This window comes from Gossypium arboreum, chromosome 2, assembly GCF_025698485.1.
Source record: "Gossypium arboreum isolate Shixiya-1 chromosome 2, ASM2569848v2, whole genome shotgun sequence".
In the NCBI taxonomy this organism is placed as follows: domain Eukaryota; kingdom Viridiplantae; phylum Streptophyta; class Magnoliopsida; order Malvales; family Malvaceae; genus Gossypium; species Gossypium arboreum.
The window spans coordinates 23,947,895-23,975,441 of NC_069071.1; the positions used below are offsets into that span (position 1 = coordinate 23,947,895).

The following is a 27,547-nucleotide window of genomic DNA, read 5'->3' on the forward strand; positions in this document are numbered from 1 at the left end:
GGTGTAATAAAAAATGGACGTCACCCCCAAGGTTAACACAGTACTTCCAAATTCGTACATCTAAATGAGGAAGATGGAACTCAAAAGGATTGCTCTTCTCGTAAAAGTCGGGAAATAAATTGGAAGAAACTTGGGTAAACCACACTAGGTTCAATTCCCAAGGAAGATTGGAGGGGTCACAAACGGTCCCGTTTAAAATCCAATCTCCTAAACAGAACATTGCACTAACGTTATTTAGTAAAAAACCAAAATTTTTAGAGAGCAAGAACAGGAGAGAAAAAACAGAACTGAGTTTTCTTGTTTTTCCGTGTTGTAAAAAATGAGTATAATAGCCTGCTATTTATATTGTTTTCAGAATGGGCAAAATGGTAAAATAGCAATGTTAATTTCTAAAAATAGTAGAGAATTTTCCTCAACAGAAAATATTCTGCAACAATCTACAACAATACTTCTAATTGGAAAAATACTTAAATAAGGGTTTAACTTTATTAGATTTGCTTGAATAATGGCTTAATGTTTTCGAATCTATTCAAATAATGGCTTAGTGGGGCATTTGTAATACACGGGCCAAATACACTTGTGTGAGAATTTATTTAATAGACCCTTCCCACCACACCATTCGTGGTCCCCCTCAATTAAAATAAGACACAAAATTTTTTTCACATCATATGTACATTTGGACTAAACTTCCAAATCACCACCTTCCCTTAATCTATCAAATTTTTTTAAATAAAGGTTAATTTCGTTTTTTTATAGTAAAAAGAAATTATAAAACTGAACAAGGATGTACCTTCTCTTAATCTATAAAAAATTATAAAAAAAAATTAGGGTTTATTTTGTTTTTTTTAAGTAAAAACAAATTCTAAAACTAAAAAAGTTTGTGATCATCCTCCAAGGCATCGTTTCGTTGGACGCAAATTCTTAAACTTCAAAGCACCTCTCTATTGTAAGTTTTTGCTTCCTTTATGTTTTAAACATAATTAAATTATATTAATTTTCTATTATCTTCTCTATTTGTATTGAATTTGACATTATTTGTTGACATTAGTTTAACCCTGCTAAGTTTTTATTCATTAAACATATTACTTTTGTTTTCTAATTCTAGGATTTATTCTTCAGTATAAAATTATGTTCTTATTTTTAGTGACTAAAATCAATGGTTTTAATCTTTTCATTTAGCTATAAAATAATTATTAAATTTAGTTCATAACAATTTTATATTCTATTAGTATATATTTCTCGATTAGTTTAAAACATATGCCCTTATTGATTTGAGTGATTTATAATTTTTTAGATTTTATAATTGTTCTTTATGTTAATTTACAATGTAAAGACTTGTCAGTTATTCTTTCAGATTGTAATAGGAAATTGAAGTTTTTTACTCTACTTGTTGATTTTTCATATTTCAATTTTCATCATATCTAGGTTAATTTGTCTTCTTTTTTCCAGACTTCCATGTGAATTTTTATCTTTTTTTTTTTACTTTTTACAAATTTGCACAATATCTAGGTGAATGAGAAATTACTTTATGAACCCTCTACATCATCCATGGTCCCTATTGATTTGAGTAATTTGAATTTTTTTTTAGATTTTGTAATTGTTCTAGATAATTATCTGATTAATGTAATAGTCCGATTTTAGGCCTAGTCGGAACAGTAATTTTGGAACCACTAAACTGAGGTTGGAGAAATTATTTTTAATATTATTTTATGTGTTATAGCATGTTTATATGAGTGCATGAAAATTTTGGTGAAATAATTTTAGCGATTGCATGCTCAATTGCGAAAAAGGACTAAATCGCATAAAGGACAAAAGTTTTATTTCATTAGCTAAAGGTGTCAAATAGCTAGAGAACCCAAATTAATGGTCTTCAAAGAGAAAATAGGCATTTATTAATGGCATGGCCGACCATAGGGACAAAGAAAATCAAATAGTCAAAATTAGGTGAAATTTGGTGACCAATTTGACTAGAATAAAATAAAATAAGGAAAAGCTATCATCTTTTTCTCTTCTTCTCTTCTCCATCGAAATTTTCAGCAAGAAATGGGTCTTGAAAGCTTGAAATTTTCAGCCATTAAGTTCTCTCATAAGTAAGTGATCTTGATGACTTTTCTTGATAAATTTTGTACTTTTGGGACCCTTGTAGCATAATCTAGCTAATGAGGGGACTATTTTGCAAAAATCCTTGAAAGTATATGGTTTTTCCATGAGAGTATTCGTGCTTTTTTCTGAATTTTTATGGAAGAAAATGAATCTTGGTTGTTAAAAAACAACTTTTGTGAAGTAGTTTTCATGGAAACCCTAACTGAAGACCATTTTGCATAAGTTATAAATTATGTGGTAAATGTGTGAAATAATGGGAATTTTGGGCTGCTTCTAGTATAAAAAGAATCGGTCTAGGCGTGGTTAGTAAGAAAATTTGATAAAAATCGATTTACGAGCCTAGGGTTAAAATAGTAATTTTGTGAAAATTTAGGGGCAAAATGGTTATTTTTCCAAAATATGAATTATGAAATGCATTGATTAATAAGATGATTAAATTAGTGAACCGTTATCATTTTAGATCAAGAAATACAAAATCCGGGCCTAGACCAGGGGAAGGCCAAGCAAGTAGATTAAATCCAACTAGTCGCCCACTTTTTGTATATCGAGGTAAGTTGTACGTAAGTAAGACAACTTTATTGCTATTATATGTTGAATGATCGATTTTTCATAATATGGTTGAATATGATTATGAATTATGCATGATGAAATTAATGTGGTAAATTCCCAGTTGAAGGTAGGAATAGATTGGATATCCATGCCATGACATTTGGGTGATATGTGTGCTAGTGTAAGACCATGTTTGGGACATGGCATCTGCCACGATATGAGAGCTAGTGTAAGACCATGTTTGAACATGGCATCGACAATGTAATGAGAGCCAGTGTAAGACCATGTATGGGACATGGCATCAGCATTGATATGTACGCTAGTGTAAGACCATGTCTGGGACATGGCATCGGCATTGAGACGAGAGCTAGTGTAAGACCATGTATGGGACATGGCATCAGCATTGATATGTACGCTAGTGTAAGACCATGTCTGGGACATGGCATCGGCATTGAGACGAGAGCTAGTGTAAGACCATGTTTGGGACATGGCATCGGCCTCGACATGTGAGCCAGTGTAAGACAATGTTTGGAACATGGCATCGGTAATTCACCCTTTTGTGTAAAGCTCGTCAGATATCCTTTAGTATTCCAAATGGTTTCACGGGTTATTTTAAAGCTTATGACAATGATATGGAATGACATAATCATGTTGTGAGTGGTACAGGTTCTTATTCGAAACTCATGAGATATGAGTCTAGTTACGATGTCTTAATGGTAAGAATAGCATGAGTAAGTTCCATCTATGAAAATGATTTTGGAAATATTTGGCTTATCTTTGTGATGTATAAGTATGTGGTGATATCTACCTTTGTACACTCAAGAATTTTGTGTTAAGTTATTATATGCTATGTGTTTTAAATATGCGTGGTTGACGTTGTTATTTATTTACATTCAACTTACTAAGCTTTAGGCTTACCCCCTCTCCTTTCCATTTTCTTATAGTGCCACCAAGCTAGTATCGGGGATCAAGGGACGTTGGAGGCATCGATCACACTATCACCTGAAGCTTTGGCATAGCTACTTTAATATTTTGATTGTGGCATGTATAGGGATTTGAATCTTTTGTTTAGTGTCTTGTTAGTTTAGCCACAAGTGTTGGCTCATATGATGGATGTGATATTCATTTTGTATAGGGCATTAATGTTTGCTAATATTGATTATTATTAAATGTATTTGATGCAAATTTCTCATGGTTGTGGTTGTTTTGGTTATATGTGTTATGCTTGGATTGGTTTTGGTTAATGTTGTGTAGGTTGATGCAAGTAAGGGTGGAAAAAAGGCTTGGTAAATAGCTTTGTTTTTATCCACACGGGCAGATACACGGGTATGTGTCTAGACCGTGTGTGACACACGGCTTACCCCGTGGGCGTGTGGTAAGGCCATGTGTCCCCTACACCTAAAAATTGGCATAACAGAATGCCCAGTAGTAACCACACAGGCGGAGACACGGCCGTATGTCCCAATCATGTGGAGGATACGGTCGTGTATCCCAACCGTGTGAGGACACGGCCTAGTACACTAGCGTGTACCATGGCCGTGTACCCTTAAGGGGTTGCTGACGTCGGAAACATACTGTCAAGGTTTTTGAACATGGGCTGAGACATGGGCGTGTTATGGCCGTGTGGGGGATACAGGTTATGAACACGGGCTTATGCCAAGCTATGTGGAAACCCTTGTAGGTTCGAATTGAAAAATAAATTAGCACAGGCTAGGGACATGGGCGTGTCCCGATATGCTCAGGCAGTGTGAGTCACACGGGCCTTCAACATGGCCATGTTAAATAGGTACACGAACGTGTTTCCCTTCCACACGGGCGTCTGCCCCTGTCAGCTTGAAATTTACAAAGTTTTCTAGAGTGCACAGATTAGTCTCAAATAAATTTCAAAGTGTGTTCGGGGCCTCATAGGCCCATAGTAGGGACATTAAGGTATTGTGAAAAGTCTTAATTTGGAGCAAAATTTCATATCTAGAAAATGTATGTTTGTATGTGTTTAAGTCTGGTAACACCTCGTATCCTATTCCTGCGTCGAACTCGAGTAAGGGGTGTTACAATTAATTTGATACAGATATGTTCCTTGACATGCATGACAAAAATTCTTAAAGTTTTACTTACGTAGTAGAAAGGAGTGAAATTTATAATGCTATTTGAAGGGACTTGTGGCAAGTAATGAAGATGAAGCTTATAACTTGTATAGAGATTATGGCCATCGCATTAGTTTTAGTGTTCAAAAAGGAAAAAATAAATGTCATTCTGGCACAAAGACTAAAGGCTTTTATTGTTCCAAACAAGGTTTCAAAGAATTTGAAAATCTAACAGATACAAAAAAAAAAAAAACAAGAACTGGATGTCTGGCAATGATTTGCTTTACAGTACAAAATGACCAATGGACACTCACTTGTTTTTATTCTTGAGCATAATCTTGAGCTAGTAACTCTTTTAAAAAGACATCTACTCAGGTCAACCCAACCAGTTCCGATAACTAAAGCTAATGTCAATAATTCAATGATTAGTGCTGGTATATAATTATATTAACAAACAGAAGATGATGATGATTGAAGCCAAAGATGGTCAAAGTTTACTTAACCACTTCAAGGTTAAAGCAAGTGAAGATCCAATGTTTTTTTACACAGTTCAAGTGGATCAAAAAATCGAATGACAAACTTTTTTTGGAGAGATGGTAGCTCAAGAGTTGATTATGATTGCTTTGGATATGTGGTTTTTGACATAACTTATTGTACCAATAGATATAACCTAATATGTGTTCCCTTTGTAGGGATTAATCATTGTCAACAAACAATAATGTTTGGGTGTACATTCTTATTAGATGAGATTGTTGCTTCCTTTGCATGGTTGTTCAAGTCTTTCTTGAAATCAATGGGTAACCAGTCATCAAAGAAAACGAAAAAACAAATGGCTAAAGTTGTATTTCATAAACATATGATTCGATTTGCTTATAACTTGATTATAAAAAAGCCAAGAAAACGAAAAAACATGATAACTTTTTCAGAAGATTTTATATGAAGGAGACATGGAAGTTGAGAAAGAATTGACAAAATTATGTGTCTCTAAGAATCATAAGCTCAATTAAAATGAGACAAATGCAAGAGCATATATTCAATTTAGTAAGCTATCTATATAATCAAGAGTTTTAAATGCTTTATGTTATTGTTACATAAGTGATAGTTATTTTATATTTTAAATGCTTTATGTTATTGTTACATAAGTGATAATTATTTTATTTTTTAATTTAGAAAACGTGAAGGGATCAATAATTGAAGAATTATCGAGCAATGATGATAATGTTGTAAAAGAGGGTGAAAGTAACACTTCTCCAATCTTAGATCTATCATGTGTTAAGGGGTCTCTAATTCTAAACTTAAAAGTCACATTGAGAACAGAAAATCAAAAGCATTCCAATTGCACAAGCCCATCAAGTTATTTTATTTTAAAGTTACACTTTGTGGTATATTTTTTTAAAACTATATTTATTTTAATAAATGTTACATTTTATATAGGAAAAAAAATAAATTAGCAATTATAGAATCCTTAGATGTAGAAGTATTAATTAGTCACATATTATGTAGAAGTATTTTTATTGTTGTTATACCTTATTAACTCCTTATTTTTTGTTGGAATTATGGGTAATTCCTTCAATGATGATGCCAACAAACAATATCTATACATATCCATGTCAAAATTCAATGCAATATTTCAACATGATAACAACAAGTGATAGTTGTTTTATATCTACATCTTTTCAGAATGTCATATAAATGAAACTATTTGCTTTTTTTTTTTTAAGATTCCAAGTAGCAATTGGTGTTTAAGTGATTTAAATTTACCTTCAAATAGCATGCAACAAAATACCAATGTAATGACTCCAAATTCGTGTTAGTTATTCATTTTTATTTTATTTGTAGATATATAGTATGTTTAATTTTACATCAAATATTCAAGTGAAATTTTTGTTAAAATATATTTTATATTTTATTTTATGAATTTAATTATTTTAATAAATTAATTATAGGAATCACTTACGTGTTATCGGTATATCTAGATTCTAATTGTTAATCACATGTTTATTTCATACTAACACTTATTCTTTTATCAATTAATAATATTTGTATATAATTTTCATACTAATGCTTATTCTTTTATCAATAAATTATACTTGTGTATTTATATTTTGTATTTGTTCCAATGATGTAGGATAAAGCCTTGGATTTTTTTTTGAAAGTTAGAAACATACATCATGGTGAAGCTATATTGATAATACAAAGTCTAGATTTGGTGCTTAATGGCAGTTGATATTAGATTAATTTTTTTTTTGTACATGATCATTAATATGTGTAAGAATATTTGATATTGTATGTAGTATTAATATGTCAGTAACAATGATAATACAATACAATGCAATAGTAGTAACACAACAGAATACCTGTAATCGGACAAAGTTAAAAATTAGAAGAAGAATTTTGTTGAGTTCAGTATAAACAGTTTCCTTAAGACAGATTCGACCTCTCCTCGGTGCTTTGAGTAACGTTGGACGTCTATCTCCCAGGATACAATAACAAATGATCACAGTAGTAGCAAAACAACAATGATCAATTGAACACAATCTTACCTTTCTCTATTACCAAGAAAAATGAATTTAGAAGGAATTTTTGATATTGATAGTTTTTAATGATATGTTTTTGAAATCTCCTAACTTGGCTTTATATAGAGGAGAGAAAATGAACAAAAAGATTTGTTGAAAATTTAATAGACATGAGTGCATAGAGGCAATGAATGAAAAAATTTAATATTAAACTAAGAGATACATTTTTTCAAAAGATACAATTGTATGCAAAAATGCAATATTAAACCAAGGGATACAATTGTTTAATTTAAGTATCAATTTATTATTCATCACTCAATAATTATTTTCCAATAATCCCCGACATAAATGAAATTGATGGATCAACGAGACTCAAAGACTCAAAGAGGTGATAGATTCTACGTTTGATATTTGCATAGGATAGGTAGGCATCAACCCTTGAACCTTCCCTTGTGAAAGTATATTTACTTTACTAGTTGACGATGGCTCTAGATTTGACACAATCAATCTGATATCCTCAATTGGCTTCTTAATATGTTAAGAAGGGAATGGATCTATTGCACTTTCATCAATAAATACAACTCCAACACTAAAAACTGACAGTGACTTATCTTTATTAGCATCATAATTCTCATGTGTTTTATAAGTAACAACAACAAGAACCATCAAGAGGAGAAATCATGGCATTATAAGTAACAACTTGCTTGAAATTTCCATAGTGAGACATGTTGAATTGGAAAAAAAGATATTCATTTGCACATTAAGAAATTATATCAACCAACAATAACAAACTGCAACCAAACTATTTTATTCATTAATTTTGCCAACCAAACTATGCCATATAATTTTGAATAAATCAATTCAAAGAGAAGATTGAACATTTTATAATTTCTAGGGGGTGAAAGCCCTCTGTGATAAAAGATTAGAAGGATGAACGCGAAAGCGAATCATAAAGTTTGTCAAAGTTGCGGATTTGACTTAGAGCTCTAGACGTTCGAAAAGAAACTTGGATTTTGACACAACCTGAAACGAATTGTGATAAACCATAAATGTAACATATTTTAATCCCATTCTTATTGCGTTTATGTATGATTAATGATGTAAATTAGTGAATTTGATGCTATTAATCCCTTAAATTCATGTTTCTATACTTAGGAGAGTATTTGGGAGCAAAAGGAGTGAAAAAGGGGCCAAAATCGGAGTTTTCAGGATCCACACGGGCAGGCCACACGCCCATGTGCCAGCCCATGTCGATATCGCTCCCTGTTTCCCAAACACGCTGAAAAAGCCAATTTTTAGGGTTTTTGAGCACTCAAAAGTCTATAAATACATACTAAAAGAAGACCTCAGGGGACACATAGAGGAGAAAGTAGAAATTACTCGAAGGAAGCCGTTGGAATCACCTCAGAAGTAGATCCACCTCAAGATTGAAGATCTCCATTCAAATTTCTCTCGAAGTTTATTTAGGTTTTTATGTCTTGTTATTTTTCTAAATTTGAGATGTTTTCCTTTCATATTATGAACTAAACTCCCTAAATACCTAGGGAGGATGAAACCTATGCGGATCTTATTATTTAATGTTCTGAATTTAATGATAAATACTTATTCTTATTCTTAATTATGTGTTATTAATTCTTGATCTAATATTTTCAGGATATTAATTCAAGTTGATGTGCTTATTCAGAGGAGCAAAAGTCCCTGTTTAAGAGTAGATCTACCATAATTAGGCAGAGTTGCATGCAACCCTAGAAATAGGGCAACATAAATCTACTGGATTAGAGTCAAATCTAATAAGGGAATCCATAGACCGAGTTAATGCGATAATAGGGGTTTTAATTAGAAAGAGATTTCAATTAATCAACCTAGAGTCGATTATTCTTAGCCTCAAAAGAGATATTAATATAATTTAGGGATTTCAACGAATCAAGACAAGTGAATAAATCGTTTGATTCAGAGTCAGAATAATAAGTAAAGTCTAGGTGGATTCTTCCTTGGGTATTGTCTTTATTATTGGTTTATTCGATTATTTTCTTCACTCTCTGTTGTGTTTTTTAGTTAATTAGTTTAGGTAAATTTAGATTAAAACAAAATCCCTTATATTTTAGGCTAAATAATAAAAAGATAGTTAATACTAATACTTTTAGTCCTTGTGGGTACGATATTCTGGACTCACAATAACTATACTACCATTCGATAAGTGCGCTTGCCTTAGTCGTGATCGTGGTCTAGTTTAGCGTTTCATAAAACGATCATCAAGTTTTTGGCGCCGTTGCCAGAGACTAAGATATTAAGAATGCTTAATTTTTATTACTTTAGCCATTTTTTATTATTATTGAAAATTTATTTTATTATTATTATTTTTTTATTATAATTTACTAACTTATCTTCTATTTACTTCTGGCAGGTTTCTTTAGTTTATGACTAGAAGAAATCTGTCAGGACCTCTACTTTTTTACAGCGAAATTGAAAGCACAGCTCGTAGAAATCGTAGAGAAATAAGGCGAAGTCTACAGTATATAGAGGAAAAGCACGAGGGCAATACCAATACTACCAAGGAGATGGCTGAAAATCAAAATAATCTGCTACCTCCTGTGGTTGCTGTAAATCCTGTAAATTGGAATCCTGTTCCTCGTACTATGTACGACTATGCTAAGCCTAATTTAGCGGGGGCTAAATCGAGTATTATTAGACCTGCAGTTGCTGCAAATAATTTTGAACTGAAACCTAACACTATACAAATGATTCAACAGTTTGTTCAGTTTGATGGTTTGCAGGATGAAGACCCGAATACTCATTTGGCCAACTTCTTAGAGTTCTGTGATACATTCAAAACAAATGACATTTTTGATGATGTCATTTGCCTTCGGTTATTCCCTTTTCGTTGAGGAACAAAGCTAAGCAGTGGTTGAACTCGTTACCATGAGGTTCCATCACTACTTGGGAACAAATGACCGAAAATATTTTACTAAAATATTTTCTACCAGCTAAAACGACAAAGTTGAGGAATGATATCTCTTCTTTTGTGCAGATGGATTTAGAAACTCTTTACGATGCATGAAAAAGGTATAATGACTTATTGAGAAGGTGCCCTCACCATGGGTTACCTTTATGGCTACAGGTTCAAACTTTTTACAACGGTTTGAACCCCTCAACTAGGCAGTTAATCGATGCAGCCACCGGCGGAACCCTAAATAACAAAACACCTAAGTCTTATGAGTTTATTGAAGAATTTCAACCTCGACATGGTCACCATGTTATCAAACCAGGTAGAAGTTTTAAATAAAAATATTGATGGTTTATGTGTCTCTACGCAGGTACATCCGGTGATGCAGTGTGACATAAGTGGAGGAGGAATGAATAATCCAAAATTCTTAACCTACGACCCTAGCAATACGAACGAACAAGTCAACTATATGGGTAACAATTCTAGACCTCAGAATAACCCCTATAGTAATACCTACAATGTAGGTTGGAGGAACCATCCCAATTTCTCTTGGGGTGGTCAAGGCAATCAAAGACTACAACCCTCTCTAGGCTTTCAACCACCGTACTAGCAGGAAAAGAAGCCGAACCTTGAGGAGATGCTAACGAAATTCATCTCGGTGTCAGAAACACATTTCCAAAACACTGAAACAACGCTTAAAAATCAGCAAGCGTCGATTCAAGGGCTTAAGAACCAAATAGGTCAGCTTGCTAAGCTGATATCTGAAAGACCACAAGGTAGCTTGCCTAGTAATACAGAGACTAACCCAAGAGAGCAACTTTATGCGATTACTATTAGAGATGACGAAGGGCTAGTTGATTCCAACCCAAAACCAAGGCAAGAAGGCGTGGTAAGTAAATATAAGGTGGATGAAAGCTAGAATAAACAAAAACCGGTAAGCAGAGAATATACAACTCGCATGCCATACCCTAAAGCGACAAAGAAAGATCGCACAGATGAACAATTCGGTAAAGTTCTTAACCTTTTAAAAAAATTACATATTAACTTACCGTTTATTAAAGCTCTTTCGCAGCTGCCAATTCAATTAAACTTTTAAAGGAGCTTCTGGCAAACAAACGAAAGTTAGATGATTCATCGCATGTGGAATTAAATGCAGTTTGCTCAGCAATTTTACAAAATAAACTACCCAACAAGTTAAAAGATCTAGAGAGTTTTACTATTCCTTGTTTAATTGGTAGTTTAGCTGTTAATAATGCTTTGGCTGACTTAGGGGCAAGTGTTAACGTCATGCCCTTTAAAATATTTAAGCAACTAGGTCTTGGGAAACCCAAACAAACTAGGATGAGTATTCAACTAGCGGATAAAACTATTAGATTTCCTAGGGGTATCATTGAAAATGTACTAGTAAAAATTGATAAATTCATATTTCCACTAGATTTTTTTGTTTTAGACATGGAAGAGGATGGTGGCATTCCTTTAATCTTAGGACGACCTTTTTTAGCGGCTGTCAGGACTATTATTAATGTTTATAGGTGAACTCACACGTCGTGCAGGTGACGAAACGATTACTCTTCAGGCTCGTGATTCGATTGAGATATCAAGTAATGAAGATGACCTTATAAATCTGGTTAATAATACTAATCATGTGGTCCAATCCCCTTTGCAGGAAAAGCTTTCGAGAAGCATAAATGAGCCACATTCTAGTTCATGCACTAATAATGGAACCATCCATGAAAGATGAATGCTACAGATAGATGAACTAGACGAATGGCGGACATATGGCAAGGAGTAGCAGAAGCAATACCATGTCGAGTTTAATGATAGAACCAATCAATTCAAGGTTGGGGACCAAGTCTTGTTAGATGAAAAGGACCCTCGAATTATCACTACAGAGCTCAACGCAAACGGCACGACTCCTTTTACGTTACTCAATGTCTTTCCATTCGGTACAGTCGAGGAACTCATTCTCATTTCGGCACTTTTAAGGTAAAAAGTACTCGACTTAAACCTTATTTAAATAGAGGAATTGACAACGAGAAAGAGGAGTCTCGACTCCGTGATCCACCGTGACCATGTGAATGAGAGGTAAGTCGAGCTTAGACTCTAAATAAGCACTTCTCGGGAGACAACCCGAATGTTAACACTGTTAATTTTCTTAACATTATTTCATTATTTTTTTTAAATTAATTAATTTTCAAAATCTAAAAAAAATTGTGTTTTTGACCCACACGGCTTGGACACACCAGCATGCCCATGGCCATGTGAAAACTAGGTTAATCACCCTAGTTTTATTTTATTTTATTTATTTTTAATTGTTATATTATTTATTTTATTTTACTAATTAATTAATTAATTTAGTATTCTTATACTTATATTTTAATTTTTTATATTTTAATTTTTATATACTTTTATTTTTTTTATTTTGTTTTTTCTTTTTTTTTTTTTTTTTTCTTTCGTTTTTTTCTTTTTTTCTTTTTACTATTATCATTACAATTACCTTTTAAGTTTATTGATATTATTGAGTTTATTATTATTATTATTATTATTATTATTATTATTATTATTATTATTATTATTGTTGTTGTTGTTATTATTATTATTATTTATCTTTCTTTTTAATTTTGTTTTAGTTGTTTCATTGTTTTTTCTCTTCAACTTATTTTTTATTATTTTTGAAAGATTTATGGTTGTTTCTATTCGAGTTATAACCCCTTAATTTTCTTTATTATTTGTGTTTATTTTCTTGTTATTTTGCTCGGAATCATGAGTTACATTTAAATTCGACTGCAATTCCGCTTTTCACTATTCTGAAGATTTCATCCAATATTCAAGGCAGTTTCAGTTTTCTCCCTCTCGTATGATATTCTGTTTATACTATGATTATATATGTTTGTACATTGAAGACAATGTACATCTTAAGTGTGGGGAGGTTATCTATAGAATTATTAGAAAATCCCTGAATTATGTCTTGTGTTTAAGTAATTTTCTCACATTACTATTAGAATGGATTTTTATTAATTTATGATTATCGTTGATGTGTTTTAGATTAAATTCATAGGTAATTGTGCATTGATTGTTTAAACTTTAAGACACTAGAGAATCAAGCATGATAAGTTTATTTTCAAAATAAAAAAATTTAGGTTGTTTCCTTAAATTGAAGTATTACCTTGAAGTTTGAGATTTGCAAGATTAACATCAAAAACCATAATTTTTGTGAGATTTTGAGCCTTTAGAGCATACACTTTTCTTACTCACTCTATTGTTGGTTATGAGTGTGACAATACTGATTGGTTAACTTTTTTTGATTATAAATGTCGAGACTACACATTTGATTTGATATACTAAGATGATAAAGGCACCTAGGTTTTAACCCACTTATCCCATAAGCCTACATTCATAATTAACCCTTAGTGAACCCCCTTTAAGCATAACAAACCATTTCTTGATTTACCCTTTAATATTAACCCATAACTTTTCTTTGATTTATTGAGAATTGTTTCCTGTTTTATTGACTCCCGTTTTGTCAAGATTTGATTTGGTTAGTTGCTTAACTATGTTCTTTTGTTCCAGTTGTTAAATTTTCTCTTATTACCTATTGTTCTCAAAAAAAAAATAAAAAAAGAAAAAAAAGTGAAAAAATACATTTATGTTGAATTATTACTAGTTTTTATGTTTTTGAGCTTAAGTAGTTAATTTCATATTCTGAGAAGAAGCTCGTGTTATTCTTTAATAATTTCGATTGATGTAATTATTCAGTATTAGTTTATTTTTCTAGTTAGGTAATTTATCAATTCGATCTCGATTCTAACATTCTTTTTCAGCCTTTATCCACACCTTTAACCCAAGCCCCATTACAATCCTTTAAAGACCTTTTGATTTGTGTATCATATCATTTTATAGTGGTGGAGATTTGATTTTCATGCAAGCCTATGGTAATAACTTTTTATAATTGACATTTGAGTGCTTAATTTTTAAACCTTAAATAATTTGGGTGATTTGAGTGAATCTTTAGTGATGATGTAAAATCTTGTTGATTTTAGATTAAAGGTAAGTACTTAGATAAGGGGAGATACCTATGTTTTCATGTCTTAAAGAAAATGTGTGACTTGGATTGTTTGAATCTTTATGGCTCTTTTAGTTGAATTTTCAATACATGATTATTTGTGAATTATTTCGAAACATTATTGATGAGAATTATAAGTTAAGAGAATTAATTTTAATTGTGAGTTGAGGATTTTGCTCGAGGACAAGCAAACGCTTAAGTGTGGGGATATTTGATAAACCATAAATGTAACATATTTTAATCCCATTCTTATTGCGTTTATGTATGATTAATGATGTAAATTAGTGAATTTGATGCTCCTAATCCCTTAAATTAATGTTTCTATACTTAGGAGAGCATTTGGGAGCAAAAGGAGTGAAAAAGGGGCCAAAATCGGAGTTTTTAGGATCCACACAGGCAGGCCACATGCCCATGTGCCAGCCCGTGTCGATATTGCTCCCTGTTTCCCAAACACACAAAACAAGCCAATTTTTAGGGTTTCTGAGCACTCAAAAGTCTATAAATACATACTAGAAGAAGACCTAAGGGGACACACAGAGAAGAAAGCAGAAATTACTCGAAGGAAGTCATTGGAACCGTCTCAGAAGTAGATCCACCTCAAGATTGAAGATCTCCATTCAATTTCTCTCGAAGTTTATTTGGGTTTTTATGTCTTGTTGTTTTTCTAAATTTGAGATGTTTTCCTTTCACATTATGAATTAAACTCCATAAATATCTAGGGAGGATGAAACCTATGACGAATCTTATTATTTAATGTTCTGAATTTAATGATAAATACTTGTTCTTATTCTTAATTATGTGTTATTAATTCTTGATCTAATATTTTCAGGATATTAATTCAAGTTGATGTACTTATTCAGAGGAGCAAAAGTCCCTGTTTAAGAGTAAATCTACCATAATTAAGCGAAATTGCATGCAACCCTAGAAATAGGGCAACATAAATCTACTGGATTAGAGTCAAATCTAATAAGGGAATTCATAGATCGAGTTAATGTGACAATAGGGGTTTTAATTAGAAAGAGATTTCAATTAATCAACCTAGAGTCAGTTGTTCTTAGCCTCGAAAGAGATATTAACATAATTTAGGGATTTCTACGGATCAAGACAAGTGAATAAATCGTTTGATTCAGAGTCAGAATAATAAGTAAAGTCTAGGTGGATTCTTTCTTGGGTATTGTCTTTATTATTGGTTTATTCGATTATTTTCTTCACTCTCTGTCGTGTTTATTAGTTAATTAGTTTAGGTAAATTTAAATTAAAACAAAATCCCTTATATTTTAGGCTAAATAATAAAAATATAGTTAATAATAGTACTTTTAGTCCTTGTGGATATGATATTCTGGACTTACCATAACTATACTATCATTCGATAGGTGCGCTTGCCTTAGTCGTGATCGTAGTCTAGTTTAGTGTTTCATAAAACGATCATCAAATTGAATCTAGTTAGATAAAACAATTAAAATAAATAACTAAAATAAAATAATAAATCAAAGATTAAGGAAGAGAATAAAGAAGATAAATGGAAAGATAGAACGTAGCGTGTAGAAGTCCTAAGAAGCCTTGGAAATATGAAGAATCCACAACCTCCTTCAAACGGCTCTAATTTCTCCTGCAAGATGGAAACCTTGACAAGAAAAATTTTGAAGATGATCCCCACAATCTAAAAAGATTGTTAAAACTCTTCTAAAAGAAACTCAAGAGAAATTCTTGAAAAGAAAAACCCAGAGAGAATTTATTAACTCAAAAGAAAAATAGAATAATAATGAATTATCTCAATTGTGTACAATGCAAAGGCCTATATATAGGCTAGCTAAATAAATCTAAATAAAAGTCTTAAATATACTAGAACTCTAATTTAAACTAAACAAGAAGTAGTTTTAAACTAAACTTTCTTGTTAACATAAAACTCTTAAATAATTTAAAATACTTAATAATTATAAAAATTTAGAATAAAATAATAATAAAATAATAAGAGATGATAAATACAATATTTGGCTCATATATAATAATAATTAAGCCTAAAACTCAAACCCAATATGATTTAAACTCTAATTAAAAGCCCCAAATTCGTAATTCCCGTCATAATCCCGTTCAGAAATTCTACTCATGTAGTCTTCACTAAAATGGTTATAACTTGAGCTCCCGAACTCAAAATTGAGTGATTCAAAATGTGTTTCGAAGCTAAGAGATAGATCTTCAAACGCCATGTGACATCTCAACCCAGAAATGCCAAAATCCCATCCAAAAAGTCGTCGCAATTCTGTTGATTTCCTAAGCTTGAAAATTGGCATTTTTGATGATTGAAATCTAATAAATTTTACCCCATTCGTGCATGTATCACTTTGCTAAGATGCATCGTCATTTTCATCAATTAGTGGCTCAAATACCCATCATCTGTAGATTCAATTTCTATGAAAAAATAACATGAAAGTCAAAATCAAACCCTAACAATTTAATTCGACAAAAAATTTGGGATAAAGATTTAGGAAGGCGATGAAGTAGATGATTGTAAGAAAATCTGATACCGTATGTAGTACTAATATGTCAATAACAATAATAATGTAACATAACAGAAAACTTGTAATCGGAAAAAGATAAAAATTAGAAGAAGAATTTTGTTGGGGCCTGTATAAACAGTTTCCTTAAGATAGATTCGTCCTCTCCTCGGTGCTTTCTATCTCTCAGGATACAATAACAAACGATCACAGTAGTAGTACAACAACATTGATCAATTGAACATAATCTTGCCTTTCTCTATTACTAGGAGAAATGAATTTAGAAGGAAGTTTTGATATTGATAGTTTTTGATGATATGTTTTTGAAATCTCCTAACTTGGCTTTATATAGAGGAGAGAAAATGAATGAAGAGATTTGTTGAAAATTTAATAGACATGAGTGAATAGAGAGAATGAATGAAAAAAATTCAATATTAAACTAAGAGATATAATTATCATTCACCACTCAATAATTATTTTCCAATAATATACAATTATCATTCTTCAACTCAATAATTATTTTCCAACATGACCATCGTCATCGTCGATTAGGGGCTTGAATACCCATCGTCTGTGGATTCAATTTCTGTGAAAAAGTAACGTAGGAGTCAAAATTAAACCCTAACATTTTAATTAGATGGAAAATTTTGGGATAAAATTTAGGAAGATATTTTATAAAATTCTAAGATAAAAAAAGAAGAAGAAAGATTTTAACAAATTCATGTCACTTTCAATACTCCATATTCACTAATAAGAATTAAAACATGAATTTGTTGAAACCTTTCTTTTTAATATTAGAATTTTATCAAAATTAAAATTGAGTTTGCCGATACAAGTGAATTTTAAAGTAGCAAACAAGTAAAAATTTAGAAAAGTTAAATTAAAGTCAACAAATAATATCAAATTTAGTACAAGTGGAGAAGATAATAAAAAAACAATATAAGTTAATTATATTTAAAACATAAAGAAAGCAAAATCTTACGATAGAGAGGTATTTTGAAGGTGAAGAATTTGCATCCGACGAAACGATGCCTTGGAGGACTACAGTTTTATTGAGTTTTAGAATTTGTTTTTATTGTGAAAAAAAACAAAAGGAATCTTTTATATATATATAGATTAAGGGAAGATACAACCTTATTTGAGTTTTGAAATTTGTTTTTACTGTAAAAAAAAAAATGAAACTAACCCAAATTTTTTTTAAATTTTTAATAGATTAAGGGAAGGTGGTGATTTGGAAGTTTAGTCCAAATGTACATATGATATGAAAACAAAATGTGACTTATTTTAATTGAGAAGGACTATAGATGATACAGTGGAAATAATCCATAAAATAAATTCTCCACTTACGGTGTTAAAAGCTACTAATGTGACATTTCTTAATGATGGCATGTATTTATTTAAACTTAAAATTGCCAGTTTTTCAATGGTTTAATATAATATTTGGTACTTGAATTTGACTTTTTTTTTAATTTAATACTTAAACTTTTTTTGTCCAATTTGGTACTTTATCTTTTTTTCTTTGGATACAATTTAGTCCCTAAATATGACTCTTTTTTTGTTCTGCGAATCAAAATCTAAATAATTTTCTTCTTAGATCTTTGACACTGACCGTCAGATTGACTTGGATCTAAGGTATGTTCTTCCACTCGTCAATGAGTATTGATCCACCATATTGATCGTCAAATCATTACTCCAGACTTAAAAAAAAAAAAAAAACCTTAACAACCTAGTGAATTAAATAAAAAATTTTAAATAATTCAACGACTTCAATAAAAACTTTTGAATAGTTCAACAACTTAATTGAAATTTTTGAATTGTTCAATGACCATTTTGTAATCTTTTGAAGTTTAGTAACCAAAACATAAACTTATTAGTAATTAATGACGTTGGGTTAATTTACCCTATAAATTAAATTAAAATATAACAAAACACCCAACATTAGAAAACCCTCAATTTCACACAATTTTTTTAGTTTTTCCCTTTCAATCAAGCCGATGAGAACTGTCCCTCCATTGTTCAACTGCTTTTTTGGGGCCTTCAATAGCTTTTTTTTTTCCTTTTCATGTTCTAATTGTGAACCCTAGTGTGTGTTTATGTTTTGAATGTAATATTTTTAATTTAGTATTACCAGAGTATTGCTTTTTTCCTTTCCATGTTTGGAACTTCTTTGAATTAAAAAAGAAAAAAAAACATCACCATTGTAATTTTTGTCACATTTAAACTTGTTTTAACAAAAAAAAAAAACAAAAATTCAAAAACCAACTAAATTAATTGAAATTAAATCGATTTGGTTAAAAGTTAAAATTTTAAATTAGTAGTAACTTGAATTAATTATTAACCAAACTAGTTATATGGTAGAAATAGTTCATATAATAATCTCTATAATTTAAGGCAATAGAGGATATCCGCATATTTTAGCATAGAATAGGAAAAAAAATGGACAGCAGAGTTAAATTGAGAGGAAGAAGAATGTTTGATCAACAAATAAAATTTTGTTGGTTTATTTTCATTTATCAAAATAAATAAAAAATAATAACAAAATTTTGACGTTTAAAATATAAATATATTTAATACATTTATTGTTCGATCATAATATTATTGTTGGATTTATTAAAATTTTTTATTTATAATATAAGTTGTAATATATATATACATATTTTGAACAAAATTGATTGTTTGTTAAATATTCATGAAAATATTTTTAATTTTCGCAAATCTTCAAAATATTTGTTAAAATTCATGAACAAATGAATAAACAAAGTTATATAACTTTAAATTAAAATTCTGAACCTAAAAAGAAACAAATATAAATGCAAGCTTGATTGATTTCCATCCCTCCATATAATTTCAAGATTTACTTACAATTTCTATGACAAAAAGAAAGACAGAATTTGAAGGCTTAAGATACAATTGAAGTATTGTCTCCGGACTTCTTCATATTCTTGTATCCAAGCCGGAAGGATTTAATGATTAGAGTTAACAATGAAGCCAGGCTTGTCTATATGAAAATGCGACTTAGTTTGATTTAAACTCACCAAACTTGTGTTTTTCTACATGGAACTGCTTGAATACATACTCCATCTCTGGAAATGCAGACAACAGCAAGAGCTCAAGAAGATCATATGCCAGCAGCTTCAAACAAACACTAGACTGCAATTAGGATATGAACAAGTCAAATTCGTTAAGCTATGAACCATCACCAACTGTAATGAGTTTTATAAGGTCTAACATCCAATATGGGCAAATGGGAAACAAGGTGTCCCTCAAGTCTTAACAACTTAAAACTGTTGCCCCAATCTAGTTTGGTGTTTTATTAATAACTTATGATGCTCAACTGTAACTTGCCTAGCCTTAAATGAGGTGCTATTTCTGAAAGTAAGACCCTGTTCCAAGTCTCTTATCTCCTAAATTACCTGAATGAAGAAATAGAGGTCCTTAGCAGATTGTTCATACTCCTTGCGACCAACAAGACCCACAATAGCAGCTGGTGCATTGTCTGTATCAAGAAATTCAAGTTCATTTACTTTCTTTAGGTTGAAAATTTTCATTTTAATAACACAGGATCTTGTATAAATGCAGATTATTAATAAGAAACATTCATGACAAACAAAATTACCAATCATTAGCTCATATACGAATTTTGCACGACGTTCTGCTTCTAGTTGTTGCTGCTCATCACCCAATCTAGATGAACATGTTTCAGGAGGTAGCGGACTGCAAGGTGAAGCCTTGGAAGGGCCACTGGATGATGGCGGATGTTGTTGCCTTGGATGTTTGGTTATGAATATACCATCAGGCCAAAGTATCTGCATGACAATGACATATATTAGTACCGTGCACAGGCATAAAATTGGTGCTTTCATTTCAGAATTCTAAACATCTTAATACAAACTGCTTCAAGTCCCCAAAAACAACGATTAAAGTAGTAATGTTAAGAACATCAAGGAAATACAGAGAAAAAATGGTGCAACTTGACTACAACAGATAAGACAGAGATTGAGGATAAGATGTATGCACTAATTCCACTAGAAATAACATAATTTGTTCTGGTACAAATGAGGAGGCAGTCTGCTTATATCACGGGGAGCTGGTTTGCCTCTTCCATTAAATCCTCCAGCAAACTTGGTCAAAATGAGATTTGCTTTTACGCCACTGATAAATCTAAAAAATATTACCCGTTACATCTGCTAAATTTTCAAAAGAAATATCATTTCTGAGATCAAACAATTACCTTCTCAAGACGCTCGATTCCTGAAGCAACAACTGAGCCCTTGCGCAGCATCTGGATCTTTTCTATCAGCCAATCATCAAAAGCATCACCCATTCCAAGTTGTAGGATTTGTTTGGCCACCCAAAAAGCCTTCCTCCTGAAATGCACATACATAAAAACGATAAAACATGTGCATCTGGTTAGAACTAGATGCGACAGTGCCAAGCTGAAGATCAAAATATAAAGCTGACACATATGTTAATAGTTCATCTCAAGCCATTTGTGTACCTGATCCACCCGCCATCTTGGAGCTGGAAAATGACATCCACCAAATCTAAAATGGGGACACTTAAATTTGGGGGCACCCACTGCACAAAAGATGTATCAGTTAAACCTCTGAAGAGCCAAGAAGCCTCACAATTTCAAGTCAGTTCACAAATACTAAATATTAGACAAGAAAGTTCTACATTCCATTAAGCAAGGTTATAAGGACCATTTTAGCTCTACAAATGGACAGAGAGGAAATAAAATATTTGACCTTAAACTGATTACCTCTGTAGGAAAGGTTGGGTGCAAAACAGCATCAAGAACCAACTCAGAAGCATCTTCCATTCCGTCATTCGCTTTTCCTTTAACATTCTTCTCTGTGTGTCTTACAAATGAAATCTTTGACATTCCAGTATCAGAATTACTGCCTGAATCTTCAATGGAGTTACCCTGTTCTTTAGTGAGAACTTTTGGAGGATAAGACATATTTTTTGCATTTCTTAATCCATCCATTGCAAGATTTGGCTTCATCTGCCGTGCATATTCCTTGCTTTCAGTGTCTAACTGTTCTCCCTTAGAAGATAAAGGACCCACCAGAGGCACCAAAACACTTGAGGCCTTGTTGCTCTTTTCAGATGGATTACTGTCAAGGTCAACTAGAAAGTTCCAAGCAACACAAAAAATGGAATCAGCCAAATACATGTAATGAAAGGAAAACCAAACTATGAGCATGGTCTGCTAAATTAAATCTGAATTACCTGACAATGTCTCAATGATAGAAAAAGAATTTGAGAATACATATGTCTGCATTACAAAATGTATATTATAAGAGATTGTGCTTAAAAGGGAAGAAATCTGAGACTGACCCCTTACCCGGGGGAGAGAGAGAGAGAGAGAAGCTCTATTTTTCCATTAGAAAAAGAAAGTAGAAGTTCACCTGGGAGTCAACACTTAGGAAGTCCCAAACTTCAATTGATCCTGAAATAGTAGGAAACTGCAGGAGATTCTGAAGCAGCAAAAATATTGATAATTACTATAAAGGTAGTCAGATAAAGCAAAACTTGTATATAGCATACATTACAGTTATTTCTACTTTCAAAACAAACAAACAAAAAATATAGTTATTTCTCATATATAACATGGATAGATCTCGTACTTGCACTTTGGATGGATGGAAGTCCTAGCAAGCATACAGTCCAAAATATATTTTAGGAAGAAACCTCAATATGGATGTAAAATATCAGTTTGAATAATTTCAGTCAACATATATGCCTCCATTGACAAAGAAAAATGTTAAGCGTTTAACCTTTAAATATCCGTCAAGCAATTTACACCGTTCTCGTATTACATGAACGTCCAAACCTGTTGAGAGAAAATGCTTTGGAGGCAAGTGAAGTTTATACTCTGGAAATTGTTTAAGACGTTGATGCAACTCCTCAAAATGTCGGAATCTGAGGGAAAACTAAAATGATTAGCAAATGATAGAGGTGAAAAGTAAGTATAACTGATTTGCAATTGTTAAAAACTCCAACCAAAAAGCCTATGCGATGAAGAATGAATGCCATATAGAATGCATCATGGGTGTGCATGACCAGAAAGCACATTCTAAGCACCTTCTCTTTATTGACCAGCTATTATTGTTGTTTACATCTGTAACAGATATGGAATAAACAGCAAATGTTTTGGAGCCACTCTTCACAATATTTGCACCCAAAACCTGCAAAAGGAAATAATATTGCATTAATCGTGTAAAAAGAGAATCTACCACCAAAGAAAGAATACTGAAGTCTGTTCTGATCATCAATAGGTACCTCACATCTCAATTTAAAGAAAGAATCTACCACCAACGAGTTTTGCAAGGAATTAATAGTCAAATTATGACTAGAGATAGAAGCAGTAGCTCCACTGTGAAGTCTACCAAAGAATTCAGTCTCAGAATTATTGCTGGAGTCATCAGCTTTCTCATGTCCATTCGGTGAATTAAGTATGTCCTGTCCATCCCCTGATATAAAGCTAGACCTATCCACCTCTTGCCAGACAGGCAACTTCTGACAGGTCAATCTCGATCTTTTTCTGCTGGATGGGGTTCTGGTTAATCTTCGATACTGAACATGCCTTCTACCAGCCTTCTTTGCCATATGGCCTTCAGGATTTTCAAGTGGATGATGAATATGCGAAACTGCCAGATTTCTGTTACTCTTGCCATCCCAAACTTTGGTTCCTGGAGAACCAATACCCGTTACAGTTCCTGTTTCTTCTTCTGAAGAAAAAGAATCACTGCTTTCTGATTCAACCTCCTCCAAATCAACAAGGCTGCGTTCATCATCTTCCTGACAAGATGCAACTGAAGAGTAGTACGATACATTGCTAGCTTCTTTTAGGAATAATTTTTCTATTTTGCGCTGATCAGTTAATGTAGATTGAGCTGCACACCTATCAGATGTGTTAAGCTTGGTAGGACACTTCTCTCTTGTCTTAGATATTGCTTTTGAATGATCCACTGTAGCAGGGCTCCCAGCAGAGTAATGCTGAGGAACTTGCTCAATCAATCGTTTTTCCTTCTTTTTGTAGTTTCTCCCTTTTGTCCACATGTTCTCAAAATTTTCTGGAGCAAGTACCTCAGTCTTTCTACGGGAAATGATATCTAACATATCACCCCATTCTCCTCCTGTACGATGTTGCTCGATACCTTTTCCAGCACTAGTTTGAGAGTTCAAAGTCACAGAGCTCCAAGAATGGGAAGATCGAGTATCCATGGAAAGCAGTGGATCCTTCATTAGATGTGCTCTGTTTAGGTTATCTGTTGCAGTGGTGCCTCCAGCAGCTCTGGACTGATCAGTTTTTAATTGTACCAGTTCAACACCAGTTACAGAAGGATCTAGAAACTTAGAAAAATGATCAGAAGGGATCCTTGAGGAGCCATTTGATTTGTATTGAGATGCACCTTCTGCAGCATCGACTCCTTTAGCTTTGGTCATAGATATAATAGCAGATTCAATTCTCTCATTTATAAACCTATGACCAAAATTCAAGATGCTCAAGAACAATAGCATATTAATGAATGAAGTCAAGAATAATAGAAAGACTGATCACCTTGGACTCACTAAGTTTAAGACTGGTCGCATTACTGCACAAGCCAGAAGTTCCCTGGCAACATACCGAAAGAAAGAACATTGCAGATCTTCAGGTTTGAATGTGAAAGATATAAAACCACCCATCAAATGTTGCAACACCTAAAACAACAGGGCATAAGGTACTGTTAGACAGATAGACTATGTTGGTAGAACTAGTAGGTCAAAGGAAAAACTCAAAAACCTTGTGCTCAGCTTCAGTAGAGAATAAAGCTGGGTGCAGTTTGTTCTCTGCAGCCATAACACATCTTATTGCAGCATCTTGATGTTCAATAGTCAGCGGTATAGATTGTTGCTTTTCAATTTTTGCTTTATTCACACGAAAAAGCTCCAAGTGAGTACAAATGAGATTAATAAGGTCCCTGCATCACCCTAGAAGTAGATCAGTATCCTCTTAATCAGTCTTAATCATAACAAAAACAGTGGAGGAATGAACTCATACCTTGTGAGTAAATCGATGAGATTTATATTTTTCATGCGGTCTGAAAGCTCCCCAAGAACACCATTTATGATCAGCACCAGTTCTTCTGGGCCTTCCCTATCAGGTGTTAAACGAGAATACCATAGATCTGTCACCCACTCAGATATAAGATGTCTTGTGAAGTGATCTATTGCGTCCTCTACAATAGGAGAATTCACTTTCCTTCTCCAATCAGAAGGATAAACAACTTTAGGATGCTCTGGTGGTTGTTTTGGAGTCAATGAACTCATTGATGCAGATTTTCTGTTGTATACAGCAGCGTTCCTCCGCATTTCATAATCTATTGAAATGTATCGTAGGAGAATGATTAAGGAGGCAGCAGCAGGAAGATTAACCAAAACTGAGGAACTTGTCACTGATATAAGAAATAGGAAAAAGTAAGCATATTTTAAAATGATGAACAAAATACAGTGGCAATGATGTAAAGAAAGTTTCCTTTTAAAAATCTTTCCTCGTAAAGAAAATTTTAAGGTAGGAACTTGATATGTTTCAATTTTTCATGGTTACAGAAATCTAATCCCACGTAATTGAGGTCAGTTACATGAATCATGCCATATAATGCTCATCTCTGGGGCTATATCCCCCCAGTGCCTACATTGTTCAGTATTCAAATCTAAGTGTCCATAAGAAAAAAAAAGAAACTGACTTAACAACCCATGAAAAACCGCACTAGTGTGTGCTTGGTCCACAGAGGGGTAAAAAGTATCATAAGAAAGTGAAACTCCAAACAACTGAAACAAAACAGAATTAAAAACATAATTCTTAATCATACAAGTACGGTGAAAGAATCCACTGACTGCATTACATTAAGCTGCAACCAAAGAGTTTTCTTAACAATTGATTCTTTTTACCCTAATTGTAGCAATCTGTACAATGATTACTATTTTATCAATGAAGTAGCAGCATTAATTGGTAGCATTACACTGAACTGGCAGGTAATGTGTATAAAGAAAAAGGAACTAGTGCTCTCTTTATGACTATAGTTCATGGCAATTTCACATTAAGGAACTGAAGTGAAACACCAGCAAGTGCAATTTTTTTTTGTTCTTTAACAAGTGTAAAACTTTTGATCACATAAATGATGTTAACTAAAGTTCTAGTTTCGAACTGAGTGACCTCAACAATAGTTAAATACTTGGTGGCTGCAACTTGAATTCATCACCTAGACAGCCGAATGCAAGACTGACTAAACTGGTAGGTTATAGAACATCAATTCCGGCAAATAGGAAAAAAATGACTATTTGAAATCCTGGTGCCACTTTAATTTGAAACCGAAGTTTAATAAAACTTCAATGCTACACCTGCAGGCTACATAAACTATAACCGGTCCGATTTCCTATTAGTAATGGATGAGACGAAGCAAAATTAAAGTTACTAAAAATTTAGTTTTAAAAGAGTAAGTGAACAGAGTCAAAATCCTAACTGAACTCAATAACAAGTAATTGAATAAAAGTACTAATCAATCAAACTTGAAGATCAAACTAAAAGTTAAGCTATCAAAATCATGTAGTAAATCCAGTAGCAAGTAAGTAATTGAATAAAGTATTAATCAAGCTACACTCGAAGATCAAAAGGAATAATTAAACAATCAAAAGTATATAGTAAATTCAGTAGCAAGTAGATGAAAAATACAAAAGAAAGAAAGGAGAGCATTTGAGAACTTAACGTGACATGAGATAGGACAATCCAACGACGCAGATAGCAAAAATCACGATCCGCTTCCTGGCTTCCTCCACCAAGTCACGAACCGTCACCTGCTTTGGCATGTCCATTTTTGGCTCACCAAGTAAAAAAACTAGCAAATCAAATCAAAGAATACATCTCTCAATCGAACGAATCATTGTTTTTCCCCCTTTTTCTATATCTCTGTATTTATTCATGGAAACTGCAAACCACAGCCACAACAAAGCTTACAAAGAACCAATTAATAGAAAAGCGGAAGAAGAAGGAATGAAAGAATGTGAAGGGAAAATGAAATGAAGGAACCAAAGGAAAGGCAGTGTTTGGAAGGAAAGAAAAAATTATGGAAAATTTCAAGACGAGGACCGTTAGGTTATGTTTTGGTGTGATGCTGATTTAGCTTTCGCGTATGTGTTTACATTTTCTACACCTTTCATTATTTTTTCTATTATAATCTTCTCGACTTAGGATTATATTTCTGGGATTAATTTGGTTAACAATGCGATTAATTAAGGTTCAAAAAAACATAATGCGGTTAATTAATCTATTGTTTTGAGAACAATTTATATTAAAATATTCTAAAAGGTTTCGTTTTGAAGCACCATTCAAATATTATCATGTTATTCATTTTAAAGATAACGATATTTAACATAATTATTTTTTTTAAAATAAACGAACATATTTTTTATAACCTTATAATTTTTTTTTATTTTTGTGCAATTATCTTTTAAAAGTTTTTAATTTCTAGATAGTCAATTTTTTTCATTTTAAATTGTTCTCTATTTCATTTTTTTATAGTTTTAATCACTTAACAAAGTTTGATGATACAATTTGTGGTGACTATAATTTTTCAATTTCCTAGTTTTTTTATTTGGTGGTTAAATTTTTTCTTTATTTTCAATTTTTCTTTGATCTCTTCGTTTAATTTTCAATTATTTATTTTAGGTTTTAAAATTTTTCTTATGGTTTTTTACACTATAGTTCCAACATTTTTTTCTCAAAATTTTAATTCTTAATTTAATTA

At 32.3% G+C, this 27,547-nt stretch overlaps 1 protein-coding gene and 1 non-coding gene across 5 annotated transcripts; both read right to left on the reverse strand.

The window, feature by feature from the left end:
• Positions 1–10,247: 10,247 nt before the first annotated feature.
• Positions 10,248–10,354, reverse strand: LOC128289867 (small nucleolar RNA R71). Its single transcript, XR_008279509.1, has one exon. It is a non-coding gene; the product is annotated as a small nucleolar RNA R71 (small nucleolar RNA).
• A 9,191-nt stretch (positions 10,355–19,545) lies between these two features.
• On the reverse strand, positions 19,546–27,060 carry LOC108467257 (uncharacterized). Of its 4 annotated transcripts, none has more exons than XM_017767850.2 (15): positions 26,510–27,060; positions 24,805–25,198; positions 24,547–24,724; positions 24,325–24,464; positions 23,043–24,246; positions 22,845–22,948; positions 22,538–22,682; positions 22,169–22,237; positions 21,990–22,035; positions 21,517–21,887; positions 21,253–21,332; positions 20,986–21,121; positions 20,371–20,560; positions 20,168–20,250; positions 19,546–19,904 (listed from the first exon to the last, which is right to left on the reverse strand). In XM_017767850.2, the coding sequence occupies exons 1-15, from the start codon at positions 26,613–26,615 to the stop codon at positions 19,770–19,772; spliced, it is 3,381 nt and encodes a 1,126-aa protein (XP_017623339.1). In that variant the 5' UTR covers positions 26,616–27,060; the 3' UTR covers positions 19,546–19,769. The 4 variants fall into 4 exon arrangements, with proteins under 4 accessions (XP_017623339.1, XP_052880493.1, XP_052880490.1 ...); XM_053024533.1 differs by having other exon boundaries at positions 24,805–25,123; positions 26,510–27,054; XM_053024530.1 differs by having other exon boundaries at positions 19,546–19,886; positions 26,510–27,054.
• Positions 27,061–27,547: the final 487 nt, after the last annotated feature.

Bases quoted from the DNA above. Each gene is read 5' to 3' on its own strand.
- LOC108467257 (XM_017767850.2), bottom strand. From the start codon at position 26,615: ATGGACATGCCAAAGCAGGTGACGGTTCGTGACTTGGTGGAGGAAGCC. The intron at 22,949-23,042 runs GTACCTATTGAT...TTCCTTTTGCAG, and splicing joins TCTTTAAATTGAGATGTGAG to GTTTTGGGTGCAAATATTGT. The intron at 21,122-21,252 runs GTACACAAATGG...TGTGCATTTCAG, and splicing joins CAAGATGGCGGGTGGATCAG to GAGGAAGGCTTTTTGGGTGG.